The 19,166-nt window shown below is 46.7% G+C and overlaps 1 protein-coding gene across 4 annotated transcripts; it reads right to left on the bottom strand.

Moving 5' to 3' along the window:
• Window positions 1-11,732: 11,732 nt before the first annotated feature.
• Prr15 (proline rich 15) lies at window positions 11,733-16,801 on the bottom strand. 4 transcript variants are annotated; one of them, XM_045135976.1, is made up of 2 exons: window positions 16,762-16,801; window positions 11,733-14,760 (listed from the first exon to the last, which is right to left on the bottom strand). In XM_045135976.1, exon 2 carries the CDS (start codon window positions 14,610-14,612, stop codon window positions 14,244-14,246), a length of 369 nt encoding a protein of 122 aa, XP_044991911.1. In that variant the 5' UTR covers window positions 14,613-14,760; window positions 16,762-16,801; the 3' UTR covers window positions 11,733-14,243. The 4 variants fall into 4 exon arrangements, with proteins under 4 accessions (XP_044991911.1, XP_044991909.1, XP_044991912.1 ...); XM_045135974.1 differs by lacking the exon at window positions 16,762-16,801 and adding an exon at window positions 16,399-16,534; XM_045135977.1 differs by lacking the exon at window positions 16,762-16,801 and adding an exon at window positions 15,216-15,765.
• Window positions 16,802-19,166: the final 2,365 nt, after the last annotated feature.

Below are 19,166 nucleotides of genomic sequence, written 5' to 3'. Positions count from 1 at the left end.
CCACATGAACAATAGTGGCATGTCTGTTATGGAAGAAACCAACTGCCATCTAATTGGACTGGAGGCCTGCTCCACCAGAGGAAATATATGCCTGATAATGAAAACAAATGATGGAGATGGAGAAGTCATGAGTCCTATGGATGTAATGATTTCTGGTGTCCAGCTAACTGTATATATTATGCTCAACAAACTGCCTAATAAGCACTTCTCTTAATGTTCATACCAATATGTTAATGCTACTCTCATTTTTGGTTAAAGAAGTTTCTCTTTTCAGATGGTGGTGTCCTCTGGGGTGACTCAAAAGGCACCATAGTGATAAGTAGAAGTGACAGATGAGTTCTCAGCACTGAAACATCTCTATCACACCTTTAAAGGCTCAAGATCCATTGCTCTAAGTGGTGGAAAGAATGCAAGAGGCAAAAGAAGGGTAGGACTCCTTATAATACACTGTTCTAGACATAAATGGCCTGGATATCCATGACCTTGCAGTGCCTGACACTACCTACACAAGACCATTATAAGAGGAGGAAAAGATCATGACATCAAAATAAAAGAGAGACTGAGTGAGAGGGGGAAGGGATATGATGGAGAGTGGAGTTGTGAAGGGGATGTGGGGTGGGGGAGGGAATTACCATGGCTTATTTTCTATAATTATGAAATTTGTCAATAAGACAAATAAATAAAATTTTAAAAGGAAAGACTTTTATGATGATGCAAAAATTAGGCTGGGCATGTAGTTCATTTGGTAGAGACCTTGCAAAGAATATATGAAGCAGTGGTTTGACTTCCAGCACCACATACCCTGGGCATGGTTGTGCATGCTTGTAACCTAGTACTCAGGAGGTAAGTAGGAGTTCAGAAGTTCAAGGTCATCCTCCTAAACATAAAAAGTTCTGTGCTGGCATGGATGCATGATACCCTGTCTCTGCAAAAATGATAGCAATACCTAGAAGATTCAGAATTTGTCAATAATAATAGGGGCAGTGGGCAGAAGATGGTCTGCATGTCCTCCAAAGGACGTTAAGCAACTGTTCTTGCTCTTGTCACTTCCAGTGACCACTGGAGCCAGTAGCTGTGACATTCTTCCAGACAATCCCGGAAGAAAAACAGAAACACAATCACAGCCTCCTCCCGTGCCTTGTGAATTTTTTCAGAGGCACACTTTGCACTTCTGGGTCACTTGCATTGTTGAAGTCACTCGGGCTGTCCTGTGGGTGGCAGAGAGAGTGGGGTGATGTGACCGCAGAAGTATTCAAGTGGGTGCTTATGGCAGCTGAGCTTGCTTCACATGCCTGGACTTAGGAGACCTGCGGGGGGGCAGGGGGCACTGAACGACAGTGGTTGTGCCACGTTTTAGGGTTACGGATGGTGTATAGAAAAGCTTCCTAGGGGAGCCTAGGTGTTCTCAGTTTTTCGCCTGTTCTCTGCTGCTTGTAGGAATGACAGAAAATGTGACACGTGCACATAAATGAACTTTCTTGGTGTGACAAAATGCTTGAGGGGGACAGAAGAAGGCTGGAGAGCAGTAGGGAGGGGAGCACAAAGGGCAGGAATCTGTGGGGAGAGGCACGGCATCCTAACTGCAGTTTCCTCTCCCTCCCTCTCTTCCTTCTCTTCCTGCATTCTCTCCACTCCCGGCCTCACCTTGCCCCTCTTCTCTTGGCCTTGGCCTGCCTCTCTGCTTCTGATCCCATCCTCTTCTCACATCAAGTAGCAAAATAAAAGACAATTACTGAATGCGACAGAGAATGTACCAAAGGAATGGAGGGTGATAACAAATTATTACAAATTTGGTGGCTTAAGACAATACAATTTTCTTCTCATGGTCCTGGAAGCCAAAAGTCTGGAATCGAGTGTGGGCAAAGCTGCAGTGTCCCTGCAGGCCCTAGAGGAGAATCACCCTTGCTATTCGCAGTCCACAGGTCGTGGGTTATGAGCCTCCTCTCCTCCCTGTGTCTCTTTGCTGTGCATAGTGGGCTGTCCAGTGCTCTGAATAACTGTGCAGGATCCACTGCTCATTGTAAGACCCTGAACTACAATTGTAAAATCCCCCTTTCCAAAATAAGGTCCAATCAAAGATTCTGGGGACTAGGATGTTTCTTTTGGAGAGGATATAATCCCCTATAGCTGAGGATCCAAGTTCCAGAAAATCTTACTCATTCAATAAGCCAAATAGTTTCTGGTGATGCATGGTTACTTCACCTAATTAGGGTGAAGAGAAAACATGTGAAAAGTAAGGAAAACGCTTTGGCAGTACACCTAGGTGACTCAATCTTCTCCTATACTGTCCCCTGCCACTTGTCAACCAGCCGTCACCTTGCCGCCAGTGAGCACTGTTTCACAGCTGACTCTGTCCCTGCCCTTGGCTTCTGCTGCAGCCCTTAGATGACATAGAAGCGTTAGGAAGCACACCATTCGAAGTCCACAGCCAAGGAGCATGTGAAAGTCCATCCCTGGAAGCTGTCCCTGTCAGATTGACAAAATGCTGGGTCCATTCTATCATAGCCAGTCGACCACTCACTCCTCACAGGGGGCTTCATGAACAAACTCCAGTGACCTTGACGATGCAGTGATGGCCTTCCTGCACTTGCCATCGAAGAGACTGACAAACTCTTGATTTTGAGAACTTTGAGAACTACAGGCACGTACACTCATTCACTAACTCATACACTCACAGTCATGCCTAGCAAAGCCCAGCTCATTAGGAATTGATTTTTCAGGGAAACATGTTGTCCTTTTTCAGTGTATTTCTGTTCCCAGAGTCCGAGTCCATCTCTCTTAAAGAGGAATCAAAGGAGAAAAAAAGAAAACAGAACACATGAATATATTTTTAAAAATTATTATTATTTATTTATTTGAGAGCAAGAAAGAGGGAGAGGGAGAGGGAAAGAGAATGGATGCACCAGGGCCCCCAGCCACTACAAATGAACTCCAGATGCCTGCACCCCCTGTGCATCTGGCTTACATAGGACCTGGGGAATCGAACTGGGATCCTTTGGCTTTGCAGGATTCCTGAAAACTAATCCAACAAATCCCTTTTTAATACACATTCAGTTTTTTGATTCTGTTCCTCTAAAGAAACCCCAACTAATACACATTTGAAAGTGATTCCCAAGTGCACAATGTCTATAGAATGCTGATGGTGATTAGCATTCTGTCTTTCTTGGTAGCAGGGGTGTCTAAATGACTACTTCAAAGCTATCAGGCAAGGTGGGGTGGGTGCAATGCCTCTATATAGGACATTTACTCAGGAAGTTTGTAGATGTTGTCACTTAGTGAATGTGCTGGTTTGATTCAGGTGTCCCCTATAACATTAAGTGTTTTGGATGCTAGGTTCCCAGTTGATGGAGATTTGGAAATTAACGCCTCCTAGAGGGAGTGTATTATTAAGGGTGGGCTTATGGGTGTTATAGCCAGTTTCCCCTTGCCAGTGTTTGGCACACTCTCCTGTTCCTTTTGTCCACCTTATGTTGGCCAAGGGGTAATGTCCACCCTCTGTCATGCCATTGTTTTCCTTGCCATCATGGAGCTTCCCTTCCAGTTTGTAAGCCAAAATAAACCTCTTTTCCCCTCAAAAGCTGCTCTTGGTTGGGTGATTTCAGCCAGCAATGCAAACCTGACTGCAACAGTGAACAAAGGCCTACACTAGTTATAACTAGTCACAGAGGTAACCGTGGTTCAGAAATGCAATGCTGCACTGCACTTTCATACCTAGAAGAGCCTAAAAATAACATATTTGAATTAGCCCCACACAGCAAGTTCAAAAACAGGAGGTCTAATGGTCAGACAACAGGAGAAAGAAGAGTACAAATAAGCTTGGGCATCTTAGTGAACTTGTCAGCCATGCTCTCCACTTCCTTATCTACCAAAAGAGACAGTAGGCTGCTGAACCGAGGGAGGCAGCCCTCTGGGCTACAGCACTTACCTCCTTTGCCATGGAGAGACCTCTCCGAGGGTCAACAGATGTGTGTACATTCAACAGCCTTCCCTCATAGTACACGGCCTGAGGAAGAGGTGGAGAGGCCACAAGGCTAAAGAATGGGGCTTGGTAAAGAAAACAACTCCCAGTTTTATTAAGACTCAGGCCATCACGGGGTCTGCCACTTCACAGAACTGAGAAACTAAGAGGCAGAATGCCACATCTTCTCTGGGTCTCTCCTACTATTCACGCAGGCATGTTAGTGTTGCAGTCCGTTTTGCATTGCTGGTAGAAATCACCCAACCAAGAGCAGCTTCTGGAAAAAAGAGGTTTATTTTGGCTTACAGGCTTGAGGGGAAGCTCCACGATGGCAGGGGAAAATGATGGCATGAGCAGAGGGTAGATATCACTGCCCCCCCCCCCCCCGGCCAACATAAGGTGGACCACAGCCACAGGAGAGTGTGCCAAACACTGGCATGAGGAAACTGGCTATAACACCCATAAGCCCACCCCCAACAATACACTCCCACTAGGAGACAATAATTCCCAAAACTCCATCAGCTGGGAACCTAGCATTCAGAACACCTAAGTTTATGGGGGACACCTGAATCAAACCACCACATTCCACCCCTGGCCCCCATAAACTGATAAACATACATGATTTTAAATGTCATGTATTCAGTCCAACTTTAAAAGTTTTTTATCAATCCCAATGATGTTCATACATTCCCATAGTCCAAGATCATTTAACTGAGCCATAATACCATAAAAAGCCCCATAATGGCACAGAATAAACATTCACACTGCAAAAGATGGCTTCAGGCATAGCAAAGAAATATTCAACCAATACAAGATTTACAACAACCAGGGCAAACATCAAACTCTGTAGCTTCAAGTCCAACAACTCTAGCCAGTGATAAATCTCCAAGTCCAATAATTCTAACCAGCAACAAGTCTCTGGAATTCCAATTCTGCCCCTCCAGCTAGGCTACTCACGATCCTAGAAAACTTCATCGGGGCTGGCAGCTCCTTAACAACCATCTCATGATCCCAGCATCTCCACTGGGTCTCCACTGCAATCCTCATGGCTCCATGGGGTCTCCATTCAGGCAACCAGCAAACCCGCTTCACACTGACCATGGCCATTTCCAAAACACAAGACCATGTTGCAAACTCAATGACCCTTTCTTTCCTGCATTTCTTATACTCCACAATACCAGGTAGGGTGCCAATTTGTTAATCCAGGGGGCAATAAAGCAGACTTTGAAAAACAGGACACTCCTTGAGCACTTAGGTCCCTTCAAAAGAGTCTACATTCTTCCTGTTGCCCCAGTGCAGGTCAGCTGGCCCACTCTCAAAGGTTGTAATCTCTCAAACAATTTGCAGGTGCATGGGCAGTGACTTAGGCACATAGATTTCATTTTTTCTGTGCTATATCCCTCTGCTCATACCAGTTCATTTCTATACAAAGCAACCCTGCACAACTTCTCAGGACATGGGCATAACTACAAGCTTTTCATACAAACTGCCTCTAGCCCAGTCCAAGCAAAGCTCTTACTCACTCTCATAAGCCAAACCTCGAAGTTCATAGTACTTACTGCACTCAGGTCTTGCAACTCTGACTGGAATAGTCAATCAAACTGTACTTATAGTACTGCAAGCCATCTCTTAGGCAAAGGTTTCAAATCCTTCCACATTCCTCTTGAAAATCAGCTCCAAAAGGCCAAAGCCACACAGTCTGGTGTCTAGCAGCAATCCCACTCCTCGGTAGCACTTTACTGTTGTAGTCTGGTTCTCATTGCTGGTAGAAATCACCCAACCAAGAGCAGATTTAAGGAAAAAGAGGTTTATTTTGGCTTACAGGCTCAAGGAGAAGCTACACGATGGTAGGAGAAAACGATGGCATGAGCAGAGGGTGGACATCACCCCCTGGGCAACATAAGGTGGACCATAGCAACAGAAGAATGTGCCAAACACTGGCATGGGGAAACTGGCTATAATACCTATAAAGCCGACCCCAACAATACACTCCCTCCAGGAGATGTTAACTCCCAAATCTCCATCAGTTGGGAACCTAGCATTCATCATACCTAAGTTTATGGGGGACACCTGAATAAAACCACCACAGTTGGTTTAGAAGCCATGGTTTGGGTCACTCAGGACGTAGAACATCTTCAACACCATCAGGAACTAGAATAGCCTGGAAAGTAATTAATAAATCCAAATGTCCTGAATGATCTTGCATGATCCAACACTTGTGACCAAAAGTTCTTTTTTATTTTACTGTATTGCATTTCAAAATAAAGGGCTTCTTTTCTTTTAAAATACTTTTATCATTTATTTGCGTGGAAAGGGAGACTGAGAGCATGGTGTACCTGGGCCTTTTGCCTCTGCAAACAAACTCCAGACACATGCATGTGTTTGGCTATATGTGGGTACTGGGGAATTGAACCTGGGCAGACAGACTTTGAAAACAAGTGCCTTTAATCACTCAGCAATCCTCCAGCTGTAATATCATATTTTCTTTCAACATTTGCTATTTAAGTCATTGCCTACTACCCAAATGGCACATTGAATAATTGTTAGAATGAATCAATTTAGCAACTATTTGGTAACTAAGTAAGTGAATGGCTATACAAATGGCATCTCTAGGCTTCAGCCTCTCCATGTAGTCTCTGCATGTTGACCCCAATCTCCAAGAAATGTATATGTGAGCAGCTGCCAGAGGGCTGTGAAGGAGACCTGAGGTCTGAATTCCCATGCCACTTAGTTTCCTCTGCAAATCTGTCCCCATCACTGGGCAGAGGTGGCCAGCCTGAGTAACTCCTATGGATTGTGAGGATAAGGCTGTTTCTTGCGCTTTTTTTCTGCCAACAGGATCAGGAGCGCAGGGCAAATGCTTGTACCCAGGCTTTAGATTCATTCACTGCTGATGAAATGGTGACCCATACTCACCCTAAACTAGTACTAGCTCTCTTGAGACTCACCACTTCATTACCCCACCAAATGCTTCTCCATTTGTCTGCTTCACCCTTTTTTTAGGCTATCTTGCAGTACCTGAAACATATTGATCAAATAATCCCAGATTCAGAGCACATTCTGAGCTACAGAAAACACCACAGAACCACACTTACCTTCTTTGCCATCCCATAGCCTGGACCAGTGTTCCTCTCCCTCCATCTCCTCAACCTAGACCCTTCCTGTGTGTCTTTGAGGTTTTGAAGCAAGGGTATAACCACATGTTTTTAAAGAATAAGTATTCTGGAATTCATGGGAAGTAGAGCTTCTAAATTTACATCATATTTAAAAAGAAGTCATTGATATAATTCCCTGGCCATCCCCATTCCATTACACAGAAGTGAGAGTCAAGATAACCAACCTCACTGAAGACTTCTGCGAGGCTGCGTAGTTTCTGGTGGAGCTAGGATCACCTGTTCACTCAAGTCATGCAGTCACTGAAGTGCTGGTATCTGCTCCGCTGACTGACATGGGGAATGGACCCAGGGAGGTGCAGGAACACCATGCAAGCTTTGTTTACATGTGGTTACTCAAGCAGCAGAAGTGAAGTGACTTCAACATCACTCAAGGCTCCTGAGAAGGTGTACCTGAGGAGGCTCCCAAGCTCACGGACTCTGAGGACCTACTCTCCAGGGGGCTTCCTTGGCAGGGGGTAGAATATGTTCTGAAATCGGTATGCAGAAGAGAATGGTGGTTAGTGAAGTGGAAGAAGTCTGCTTTGGCTGTAGTGAAGAGATTGCAGGGAGAGAGGGATAGGGGAGAGATGGTTTGTAGTCCTACGTGCTAGTGGTTTGCACTGCCTCAACTGTCCATTTTCTTGTATGTTAACCTGTACCTTGCGAAGGTACAAAAGAAGGACGATGGCCCCTCTGGATTTCCATGATTCTCCAACTAAAGGGCAGGGAGCCCCAAGATCACATCCATAGGACATGGCCAGTGGTGGTGAGCAGCACCAGCCTGAATGCATCTAGATATATTCCAATAAAGTGATAAGCAATACTAGGAGGAAGTCTGTAAGTTACATGTACTGTTAGCTGACTTTCTGTCACTGTGACAAAATACCTAAGGTAAGCAACTTAGAAGGAAAAGTTTATCATGGCTCACAGTTCCAGATGTTTCAGTCCACAGTCACTAGGCCTGTGGCTTTGGAGCCTGTGGTGAGAGAGAGAACAGCATGGGAGGTGGCATGAGGTGGAGCATGCTGAGTACTTCTTGGCAGCTGGGAAGCAAAACAGCAACAGAAAGGAACTGGGGTCCCAATATCGCCTCTACAGCATGCCTGCAGTGATTTGTATCATTTGTTTTTTTGAGATATGGCCTCATATAGTCCAGGCTGCTATTCTGCTGTATAGACAAGGATGACCTTGAATTTTAACTCCTGATCATTCTGCTTCCGTTTCCCAAGTTCTAGGCATGTGCTGCTATGCCTAGTTTTCCATGGCTTTCAATCAAGCCATTACTACTGAAGATTCCAAAATTCCTATTAATGATGCCACAGGCTCGTGACTAGGCCTTCAACACACAGACCTTTAGGCAACTTTCAGGATCCACATGATAGTAAATGGGAAGAAAATCTTGAGACTTGAAGGTGGTTGAGGATTTGTTAGGCGAGGCTGTGGAAAGAATAGGATGTCAGATAGAGGCAACAGCATGCACAGAAGTCTGCAGGCAGTACAAGTTACATTTGCACTGGAAGTCTGCATGTGGATGGCCCCTGTGAAGGGCTGTGGCCTTCCCTGTCCATGTTTTAGAAAAGGATGGAGGAGAGTTGAGAAATGATTATCTCCAGGATCCTGTGTCTGGATCAGAGGTACTCCTGAGAACAACATCAGTGCGAATGGAAAGGAGATTTTTTAAAAATAACAATAAGCAGTCAGGACTATTCACAACACTTTAAAGTTTTTATTTATTTTTTTGTATGTACGTGTGTAGTTTTGTCTGTTCATGTATGTGAGGACACCTTTTGGGAGTCAGTCCTCACCTCCCACCTCCTTTGGGGCATGGTCTTGGGTTCTTCTTTTTTCCTGCTGTGTTCTCAGGCCAGCTGGTCTATGTGCTCCCAGGAAATTCTCCTGTCTCACCATCAATGTGCTGAGATTACAAAAGGACCCCAGAGCTTCCTACATTTGTATGGAGTCTGGGGATCGGAAATCCTACACTTGGACTTGAGCAGCTAGTGCTCTCTCCACTGAGCTATCCTCCTAGTCTGATTCATCGTTTGGACCTTGAGAGCTAGTTATGAGGAACCAAAGAAATAATGAAGGCAAGAGCACGCTTCTTGTTATTGCTGCTGGAGTGGAGCGCAGGGACCAGCCCTCTGCACCTCAAGCCCTGATGGTATTTTTTTAAATGTTAATTTACTTTGATACCCGTAGCTTAATTCTCACCACGAGTAACAAACTCCTAAATGTAATAGCAGTGTCCCTAAAACAGGAGGGACATCCCAACTTCTGGGCTAAATGACAGCACAACGGTGGCCTTCCCTGCCATCTCCCCTCCTCAGTCAGTACCAAGTGGCTGGTGCCTTCTGTTTTAAACAGGGAACATTACATGAGGTAGCTTTTACTATTAGTTTCTTAAGATAGCAGGATGCTAAAGGAGAATTACAGCTGGAATTAGACTCCATCTCCTCTTTCCATGGCAGAGTAAACCAACACTAGGTTACCAAAGTGTTCAAGAACAAACAGGAAAGAGGACTAGAACAGGTGCATTAGGAAAGCACAGTGACTTTGTGCTGTGTTTCCTTAGGGGGTGTGAGCCGACAGTTATGCTTACGCACTAGCAATTAGAAGAAGATTATCTCCCAGGATGATTGTAACCCAAGGAAATCCCTCTGAAGGAGGCACGGGGTGGCCCAATTTTGGTCCCTTCGACCCTACTCAGGGCTAAGGATTTTTCTAGTTTAGGCCAGAAATTGTGATCTCTTGAGCAAGCAGTTATGTTGCATGTCCTAGAGATAAAGACATGCCCTTCTTGGGTCTTATTATTGCATGAGATCATGCCACCAACTTTGGTGTAATGATGAGGAGTTCAGCATCTCACCTGAGGCTTCATTCACTTTGCTCTATTGTTTTGTCTGCTCATAAAGACTGCTTGTTTTTCTCACAGTGTCATTTATCATGGCCTCTAGCTATCACACTTTCTGCACAAACAGCTGTCTCTGCTAAGGACAGGCCTATGTGATTTCCTTACATTCTGCCCCTTTAGAGATAATCTCGGAGCCTGGGTACTACATCCTATACTCCAAATCTGCAGGGCCATATTCAGACACAGTGGTTGGGAAAACACTCACTGGGCTGTCTGGTGCCCCTTCCTCCACATCCCTAAGCCTCATGGGAATGCACATGCCATTGCTCAGAGGAAAGCTGAGAATGGGGCCAGGGAAGACCAGACCAGGTGACAAGGACAGTGCTGTAATAGAGCAGCCAACTTCACCCTGGGTTCCACACTTGCTTTTAGTCAGCAGTACTTGTAAGTTAACATCCAAATGTATAAAATACCCCTGAGCCCTACTTTTCTACTTACAGTTGAGATCTTCCAATAAAAGAACCCTTTAAAATTTTGTAAAGTTATTATTAAACTCCTCTAAGAAGAAGAAACACAAACTAAAAACTTCAGCTTACTATACCTGTCAGGCTTGGCATGCTGGTTTCTAGTGCCACACTCCTGGCATCTCTCTCTCTCTCTTTTTTTTTTTTTCCACAAATTTCCTGTGATCACTGTGTATTGGTGTCCATTCACATGTTTACCTTTTTTAAAAAAATTGTTTATTTTTATTGATTTATTTATTTGAGAGCAACAGACTGGGAGAGAAAGAGGCAGAGAGAGAGAGAGAGAGAGAGAGGAAGAGAGAGAGAGAGAGAGAGAGAGAGAGAGAGAGAGAGAGAGAGAGAGAGAGAGAGAGAATGGGTACGCTAGGGCCTCCAGCCACAGTAAATGAACTCCAGACACATGCACCCCCTTGTGCATCTGGCTAACGTGGGTCTTGGGGAATCAAGCCTCGAACCTGGGTCCTTAGGCTTCACAGGCATGCGTTTAACTGCTAAGCCATCTCTCCAGCCCTTGTTTACCTTTTATTTATACTTTTTCTTCTCATTTAATATTTCAAACGATTCCTCTGCACAACTCAGGAAAAAATTTTGACAAAGCTTTGGCCAGTGTTCTTGCTTATTATTAGTTTTATATTTCCCTTCTAAAGCCCAGGCAGGATGGAAGATACTGTATTCACTTGTTTCAAAGAATTTTTTTTAAAGAAGGCCATATGTTAATAATGAGCCATAACTTCCTGTCTATGCAAAATTGAGCCTCCGCGTGTAGTCAGAGTGCCATGAAGGCAAACACAGAAGTGCATGCAAGGTGGCCTGGAGTACGAGTCACGGCTCAGCCACCAACGTCGCAGGAATACTCACTGATGCAGAAACTATCCCGGTGTACAGTAATCATGGTTACACCACTACTTAACAAACACACCCTTGATTATTATGTCTTCTTTCATAACTTTTTGTTAACTATTTTATTTATTTGGGAGGGAGACAGAGAGAAAGGGGCAGACACAGAGTGAGTGAGTATGGGCATGCCAGAGCCTCTTGCCACTGCAAAAGAACTCCAGACCCAGGTTCTACTTTGTGCATCTATGTGGGCGTTAGGGAATTGAGTCTGGTCAGGCTTTAACCACTCAGCCACCTTCCAGCCCCTTTCATGTCTGTTGGGAACACAGCATTAGAATTTCCTAATGACTTCCAAGTTTGTCAGTGGAAGTTCACCTGCAAGAGGTTTAAATGAACACCAAATTTCATTCAGCAACACTTTCCCTTTATTTACTGTTAGTTATTTCAAGGTTTTAAAGCATTAACAGTCTGTAAGGATTCTGGGAATGAAATTATTTATCTGAAAGCACACTAAGCCCAGCAAGATATTTTGTCAGATTATCTCATCTCATTCATGATCTTACTACCCACCAGTTTTGTTTGGTTTTGGATTCCTCTGGCTTGGGGTTAAATCACCATGTTCTTCCCAGTGCATAACTGAGGAGCATTTGAAAATGATGTCATCACAAACCTTAGCGGCCAACTGTGGACTGCATTGACTGTCATAACTGCCATGATCGTGGCAGAACAGTGAGGAGAAGATGGCATGGTAATGAGTTCCCACTACCAGCCTGCTATTGGATATCCACAGCAATTACAGACTTGGCTGGAATCCACACTAGACACTGCAGCTGGGCGAAAGCCAATGTATGTGGATGGAGAGGAATTGTGAAGGAAAAAAAAAATTCTTTAAAACAGTAGATGAGTCAGTATAAGGTTTCTGAATTATGCAGTTGCAGACTTACTTTTGTAAAGGACAGCAGCATTAATCTATTGGTCTTGTTGAGGATGGAAGAGAACATTCTGGACAGTTACCTACTTGAATTCATATTACTTTCTACAAAGTGGAGTTGAAGTATCTTGGGAAGAGCCTCATTTGTCAACATCTGCTGCGCCCACTCCAACCCACTGTCCTTTGCATTACAGGATTTTCTGTCCACTCGAATTCTCAACTGCCTCTCTTCTGTTTGGATCTAGACTTAGCAGGTCCAATTAAAACTAATGGGAAGTCTTTCTCATCTAGAAAGCATATTCCTTTGAGTCACTGACCACATGTTTTCTGGTTTTAAATGCAAAACAAGTCTTTTCATGCTTGCAAAGATCACAGAACAACGTAAAACAAAAACCTCCCACACAACTTCTCTTTGCATGCAAGGCGTCCATAATCTCCAGTCAACAATTTCCTTTATCATACGATTTTAGGTATATGAACTCAGAGTTGAGTTGTCAGTATTTTAGTTTGGCTGGCACCCATCTCCCGTCATTAAATTCATTTTGTCACTGTCACCAATTTCTCCATGAGATTTCTCTTTAGATTTGTATTACTATCTTATAAATCACTAATCTGACAGAAGCAGAAACTGGCCTCCCTATATTTACAAACTGAGCAGCTCCAATTCTGTTTCCTTATTATTGTCTAAAACACACTGCAATGAATGCAGTTTCTCTACTTGGTATTAGTGGATGATGATCCATGAAGTGAACTGTGTTGGGAAAGGTCCTCAGTCCCTTAGTGACTAGAGTAACTTTTGTAACTTGCTGAAAGCAGATGGCATTTTCATTTACTTTTTCTTGAAGCTCAGAATAAAAGCAAACAGGTAGATTTTTAAAATCAGAATCTTCAGCTTAATTGATTAAAGGCTTTGAAACCAGATAAAGGCTGCTCTCAGACTAGAAGATAGTTGTCTGGAACACTGAAATAAGGAAAAACAAAAAAACAGCTTGGCACACTGCATGAGTCGCTTTCATGGGTTCAAACATTTTCAGTGTAAAGCTAACCACGGATACCAAACAGGTTGCATTATTATTGGCTTTGTGATTTACTGGACAGAAATTCACTGCAGCAAATGGAGAATTTAGTCATCTTGAATTGGCACTTTACTTTCTGAAGTTTGGTTAGTAAATTGGAATTGGCTAACTGGTTCCAGTTGGGTGTTGTTGGTTTCTGAAAATGTTCTCTGTTCTGTAGCTTTCCAACAGTAGCTGCTATGTCGTGTGGCAAATAATTAACACGTCACCTCACACCTGCCTGGAATGTCTGCTTTTAAGTATGATGAGTTTCCAACTTGGAATGGAAAAATAATAAAACAAAGTCACCTTAAGTCATACAGTGCAACAATTTTAATAGTCTATTCTGAAACAGGCCCATACAACTTTGCAGTTAACATCATTAAGGTATCCTGCCTTACTTCACAATGCTCCTGACTTAGGGATGGCTCTTCTGTCCTGTCCCTTCACTGAAGGCATAAGCCTAGAGCAGTGCCCCTAAAGTGCATTTCTCGGGCACTGAAAACAGCACTGTGTTTGGCTCCTAGAGTCTTCCATAAAAGCAGCCTTCCTCGCTTTGGAGTTGTAAAAGTTCGGCTACCTTACTGTCCCCAAAAGTGCCACCCATCTATCCCGCTCCCTTGGGTGGATGGACAGGGAAAGGCAAGGCTTCAGAAGAGCTTTTTGAAAACGAAGAAGAAAAGGCCATCCTCAGCAGCAAGTGTTTTTTTTTCTTATTATAAATAATTACTTAATGTATTTTTCAGTCATTAAATATTTAAAACTCAGTTGACACTTTACTTTCCAGGAAAAAAAAAAATCTTGAAGGCCTTGGGTGAATATTCTGAATTTGGTGGGCGCCACGCGAAGCTGAGGGCAGGGCAGAACTCTCCTTCCGAGCCAGGGGCTGGGCGTACCGGTGGGAAAGGAGACAGTCCTGGAGGAGGCGCTGGCTATCCCTGTGGGTCGTCCTGGGGGTCACCAGGGAAGCCCGCCTCCGCCGGGGGCCGGTCTCCCTCGGGGAGCAGGGTGGCACGCACTTTCCTCTTCTCCTTAAAGCGCCCCGAGCGCGAGATCTTCAAATTGCGCCGGCTGTTGCCAGATTTCTCTGCGCATAATTTGTCTGACTTGGGGGTCTCCCCGGCGCCCCCGAGGACATTTGGATGCTGGTTCTCTTGGGAGCTGCTAGTCCAATCAGGCTCGGGCGGCAAAGGATCCCCAGCTTCAGGCTGGGCCCCCGTGGCGTCTTCCTTGCTTTTCTTTCTGCTGCCGGTTAGCGATTTCCACCAAGGGCCCGAGCTGCCGAGCCCGCTGTCGGCCATGACCCGCTGGGGGGCCGAGGGGCCCCGGGCGCCCCACGTGGGCTTGACGGGGGTCCCCCTCTCTCCGAGGTTTCCCAACGTTCACTCCAGCCTTTTCCGGCTTCTCGCGAGTGGGCTGCGGAGTGGGAGCCCAGGAAGCGCACTAAGTCTGGAAGAAAACAAAACTTGGTTACTGGGTTGGTCAAATCCACGTGCCCCATTTCCTTCCCGTGCCCCAACTTTCAAACCATGAGGCCCCGGGGGGGCGCCACTGCATCTCGGGGCATGCAGGTGGGGCTGGACGTCGGGGTCACCACCAGATACATTGGCTGTGACCAGACTCCTTGGCCTCAACCTGTGCCTTGGCTCCAGGGGAGGTAGAAACATCACCCAGGGGAGCTCCTTGGCACCCGGATCAGAGCAGCTGGGGAGGGATTATAGCCCGCCTTCTCCACTTTGTCTGTAGCTGGACGTCCATAGATGACCACCTGGCCTAAAACAGCCAGGAGCACCTTCTGGAGGGCGCGCAGGGGCGGTTCAGAAACGAGGTGTTCCGCCCACTCTAGGTGAACAATGAGGTCAGACAGACCTAGGTTTCTTCAAAGGCTTTTTCTCACTACACACCCGTGTTCCAGGATCTTTTTCGATGTGATATTTCGGAGAATTTATATCCAAGTAAGTCAGAAGGTCAAGCGCCCACTGTTTGCTTTTGCTTCTTTAAGACTGTTTTAAACCACTTGCGCCCTGTGACTTTCAGAGAAGTGCGTCTAGACGTAACATCCCTTGAAAATTACCCTTACAGTCTCTTTCCTCCTAGAGGCCGAGTTTTCAGGAAGGCCCCGATCTCCAGGCAACGCTTAGAAGACGCCCATCGACAAACGTTCTCTTCCCATCGCCCATCCCTTAGTCCAGTATTTACAGTACGAGCAAATCTACCGCGCTGCCCAACTCTTGGACATTTTAGCTACAAACTCCTTTCCTGGCGCAGTTTCATCTCCAAAAGAGAAAGCGCCACGAGGCATTCCAAACAATAAGCTTCTGCCCCAAGCTTTACTAGACCCTCTGGGGAGCGAAAAGGCTGCTTCTTATCACTCGGAGCTGATACTGCAAACGTGCCTGCCCACGATCTACGCACGTTCCACTGGACACAGTAACTGCGATCCCAGGGCTCGCGTCTCCGCCCTGCGGCTCCGCAGCCCACGCACCGCGCGCTCCCGGGAAGCGGGAGGGAAACTTCGGCCGCGTCTTTTTGTGTGTGTTTGTCGCTGCAGGTTCTCCTCCCGGAACTGCCCCAGAGAGGAAGTCCCAGCTCCTGTGGGAGGTGGCGGGGCGGCCTCTGCTGAGCCCAAACCCTGGCATCAGCTCCTCCCCAGGATGCCCGGAGGACACGCTCGGGCTAGGACTTGAAAACAATAAAAGTAAAAACGGCCAAAAGTTGTTTCGGTTCAAAAGGCGCCCACACCCTCAGGCACAGTTGGCAGTCGGGTTTGCAAACATCCCACTCCCTCCTGCCTTGTAGATCGGAAAAGGGCCCCTCCTCACCCACCAGGGCTGTCCCATGCTGCGGCCACCTACCCTACTCTGTACTCCACAAAGATCAACTTTATGCGCATGGAAAGGCTGAGAATTGCGCCAGGAAAAGATGGCACATTGCGTAAAAGTAGGCTAAGCGCAATTCTTCAGAGCCCTTGGCTCGCAGCTTCTGCTCCAGGAGGCCAGGGACTGGGAGGGACAGGAGTCCGGAGTGACTCTGGAGTGCCAGGCTCTGTCTCCGCGCATAAATGCAGAACCGCTCCGGGTCACTCACCTGCTGTGGCTTTCCGGGACCCCGCTGCCCAGGCTGGCAAGAGCAACTCGGGGCCACCCGATCCTAGGCGCGGTGTCCCCCCCGTGCGCTCCTGGAGAGATGGGGCTGCTGGAAAGTGTTAGGGTCCGAATCCCCGCGGGGCTGGCCCGCGCCTCCAGCTCCCGCCCGCTGAGGGCGCCGCCGGGGGCTGCTCCGCCCGGTCGGTCGCTGTGACCCAGGGGCAAGCCCGGGTGGTCCTACGTGCCCCGTAGCGTTCCTCTTCCTGCTGATGCTGCCCGAGCCGCCGCAAGCTGGGACCTCAGAGGCTCAGTGGGGCGCACTGACCCTACGCGTCCGTAGGAACGGGGAAAGACATCTACCCACCTGCTGGTCACTCGCCAAGGGCCCGAAGACGCCACACGAGAGCCCCGGGGAGGGCTGGGGGCGGGACAGGAGGCGGCCACTGCGGCTACAGGTGCAGGTAGACGCTTCGTGGTCCCGCCCTCCAGGGAACCGGATTGGGTAAGACCGCTGAGACCGCCGACGAGGCGCCAGCATTGAGGGCTCTGATTGGAGGAAAGCTGAACTTCGCCGCCGGCCTGGACGACTTCTCCAGAACTGTGGACTCCCGACCTGGACACCCGGGCTCTGTGGAGCCAGCTTCACCTCAGTGCTCCGGGGCTTCAAACTCCAGTTATTTTACCCTCTGATGTCTGAGTCCCAGGGTCTCAAGCTTTGTCATCCGCGGGAGCTAATCCAAACTCCGGCATCGCGTTGGAGGGTTTAGTTAGAAGGCTGTACCGTGACCGAGCAGCGGTGCGGTCAGCCGGCGCGCTTTCCAGCGCTCGGTGGGTTCACTCTCTCGGCCCTCACCCCGCCCCAGGAGGACACCGTTCTTCTCGCTGGGTCCGCTAGGAAGCCTTGGCCCGCGGAGAGTAAAACAGACACCTGGTTTGCTCACGGGTGCGCTGGAGCCCGGGCGGAGGTTTGACTCCAGCTTCATCACCACACGCTACCTCAGCCTGTAGGTGTTGAGCTCCTGACTAAGTGAGATTGCAGTCATCCTTCGTATAACTCGGGATGCCCGTGGATGGACGGACCCCGGAGGCAGAGTTCGGGCCTTGCTAGGTGCTTTTTTTTTTAAGTTAGTTTTGCAAAACAGCATTTCCTTCTATCCCTCCCTCCGTCCCGCTCCTTCTTTTCTTTCCTCTCTTCCTTCCAGATGAGTTAGGAACAAAGCCTGTCTGAGGTGTCACCACCACTTTTGGATTTGGGTCCCTACCTGTTGAGAACACGCGCCCTGTAAATAGTTCCTTGCCTAGCATGTTTCCACAAAGGCCAGAGCGTTTTCTTCATACGTGATCCCCCTCCTAACTGAAATAACAACGACACAGCCCTTCATTTTTAGTTTGATGTTTCTGCTGTTTCGTGGGTTGGATGACGGCACGGTACAATTAACCCTTTGAAGGGAGAACACACCTATATGGAGGAGAAATGAGCTGGGGTGGGGGAGGGGTGAGCATTCCAGGAGGAACAGCATGTGCAGGTGCCTTGAAATAAGAAGGATACTATGGTTTTGGCCATCGAGTGCTGAGGGTGAGGTGACACGTAGTAAGACCAGATATCTGGTGCCACTAAATCATTGAGATCAAAAGCCATTGGAGAAGAGGAAGCAACCGTGATACTTGCATGAATGAACTAATTTAGCCATCCTGTGCTGGGATCTGACTTGCCCATGATAGGCAAGTCCTCCATCAAGAAGACAGGTCTAGCTCAAGATTCACATTTTAATATCCTTGTAGCTATGTGTACAGAGTACATGGAAAAGGACCCGTGGTAAGTCTTGAGGGCCCCATAGGCAGGGTGGAGGAGTTCAGGTGGGGTATGATAATGACTTGTAGGATGGTCTCCGGGAATCAGGGGAGATGTTGGAGGCAGAACCAACAGGACACTGTTTAATTTACGTCACATGAAATAGGAGACTGAGTTTGACTAAAGGCTTGAAAGATACTTTCACAATTCTTCTTGAGTTAGGAGTGGCTGTGTGACTCAGTTTTGTCCATAGAGTTAAAAGGAATGCATTAAGAAACTATTCTTCCTTAAATATTGGAAGGACTTCATGAGAGAATATCATTAGCCACACCTTTTATTCTTGCATTTCAGCGTGATGGAAGGATGTGATATCTGGTGTTGCAGCTGCCCCATTACAGAAGTGAGGTAATGGTTGACGCACAAGGGTACACGAATATGGAGTTCATTTTCAGTGGCAAGAGGCCCTGGCATGTCTGTTCTCTTTATATACCTCAAATAAATAAATAAATAAATAAATACTTTTTAAACAATGAGGTGATAGGCAAGCGTACAAGGCAGCATGCTAAGGAAAAGGCACAGCAGTGTGGGGAGCAGTTTGATGGCTGGTGAATCTGATGAGCCCCTGAAGGGACCTTGGAACCACTTGCCTCCAAACTTCTTCCTGCCCTCTGTTTTAACATTTCTCCTCCCCATTCTTCCTCCCCTTTGCTCCTCTCCTTCCTCATTTCCTTACTTATTTTATAGGCACTTTCGTCCTTTGGCAGCTGGACACGCATTTCCCTGTTCTTTCTCTTCATAGTAACTTCATGCTTTCTTTTATTCTTTCTGTGGACTGGCATCAGTGTTGTTGGAGTCATTATTCACTTTTCAACTGAGCAATGCAAACAGGAATGCCATTGGAATCTGTTCCTTGTAGCATTTTGTAATCTACCCTGACAGATTACCTGCTGCACTTGTTGATGTTCAAAAGCTGCAGA

The sequence above is a fragment of the Jaculus jaculus genome, chromosome 16, assembly GCF_020740685.1.
Source record: "Jaculus jaculus isolate mJacJac1 chromosome 16, mJacJac1.mat.Y.cur, whole genome shotgun sequence".
NCBI classification, from domain to species: domain Eukaryota; kingdom Metazoa; phylum Chordata; class Mammalia; order Rodentia; family Dipodidae; genus Jaculus; species Jaculus jaculus.
The sequence above is the reverse complement of the archived record's forward strand: the minus strand, read 5'-3'. Positions and strand labels throughout refer to the sequence as shown.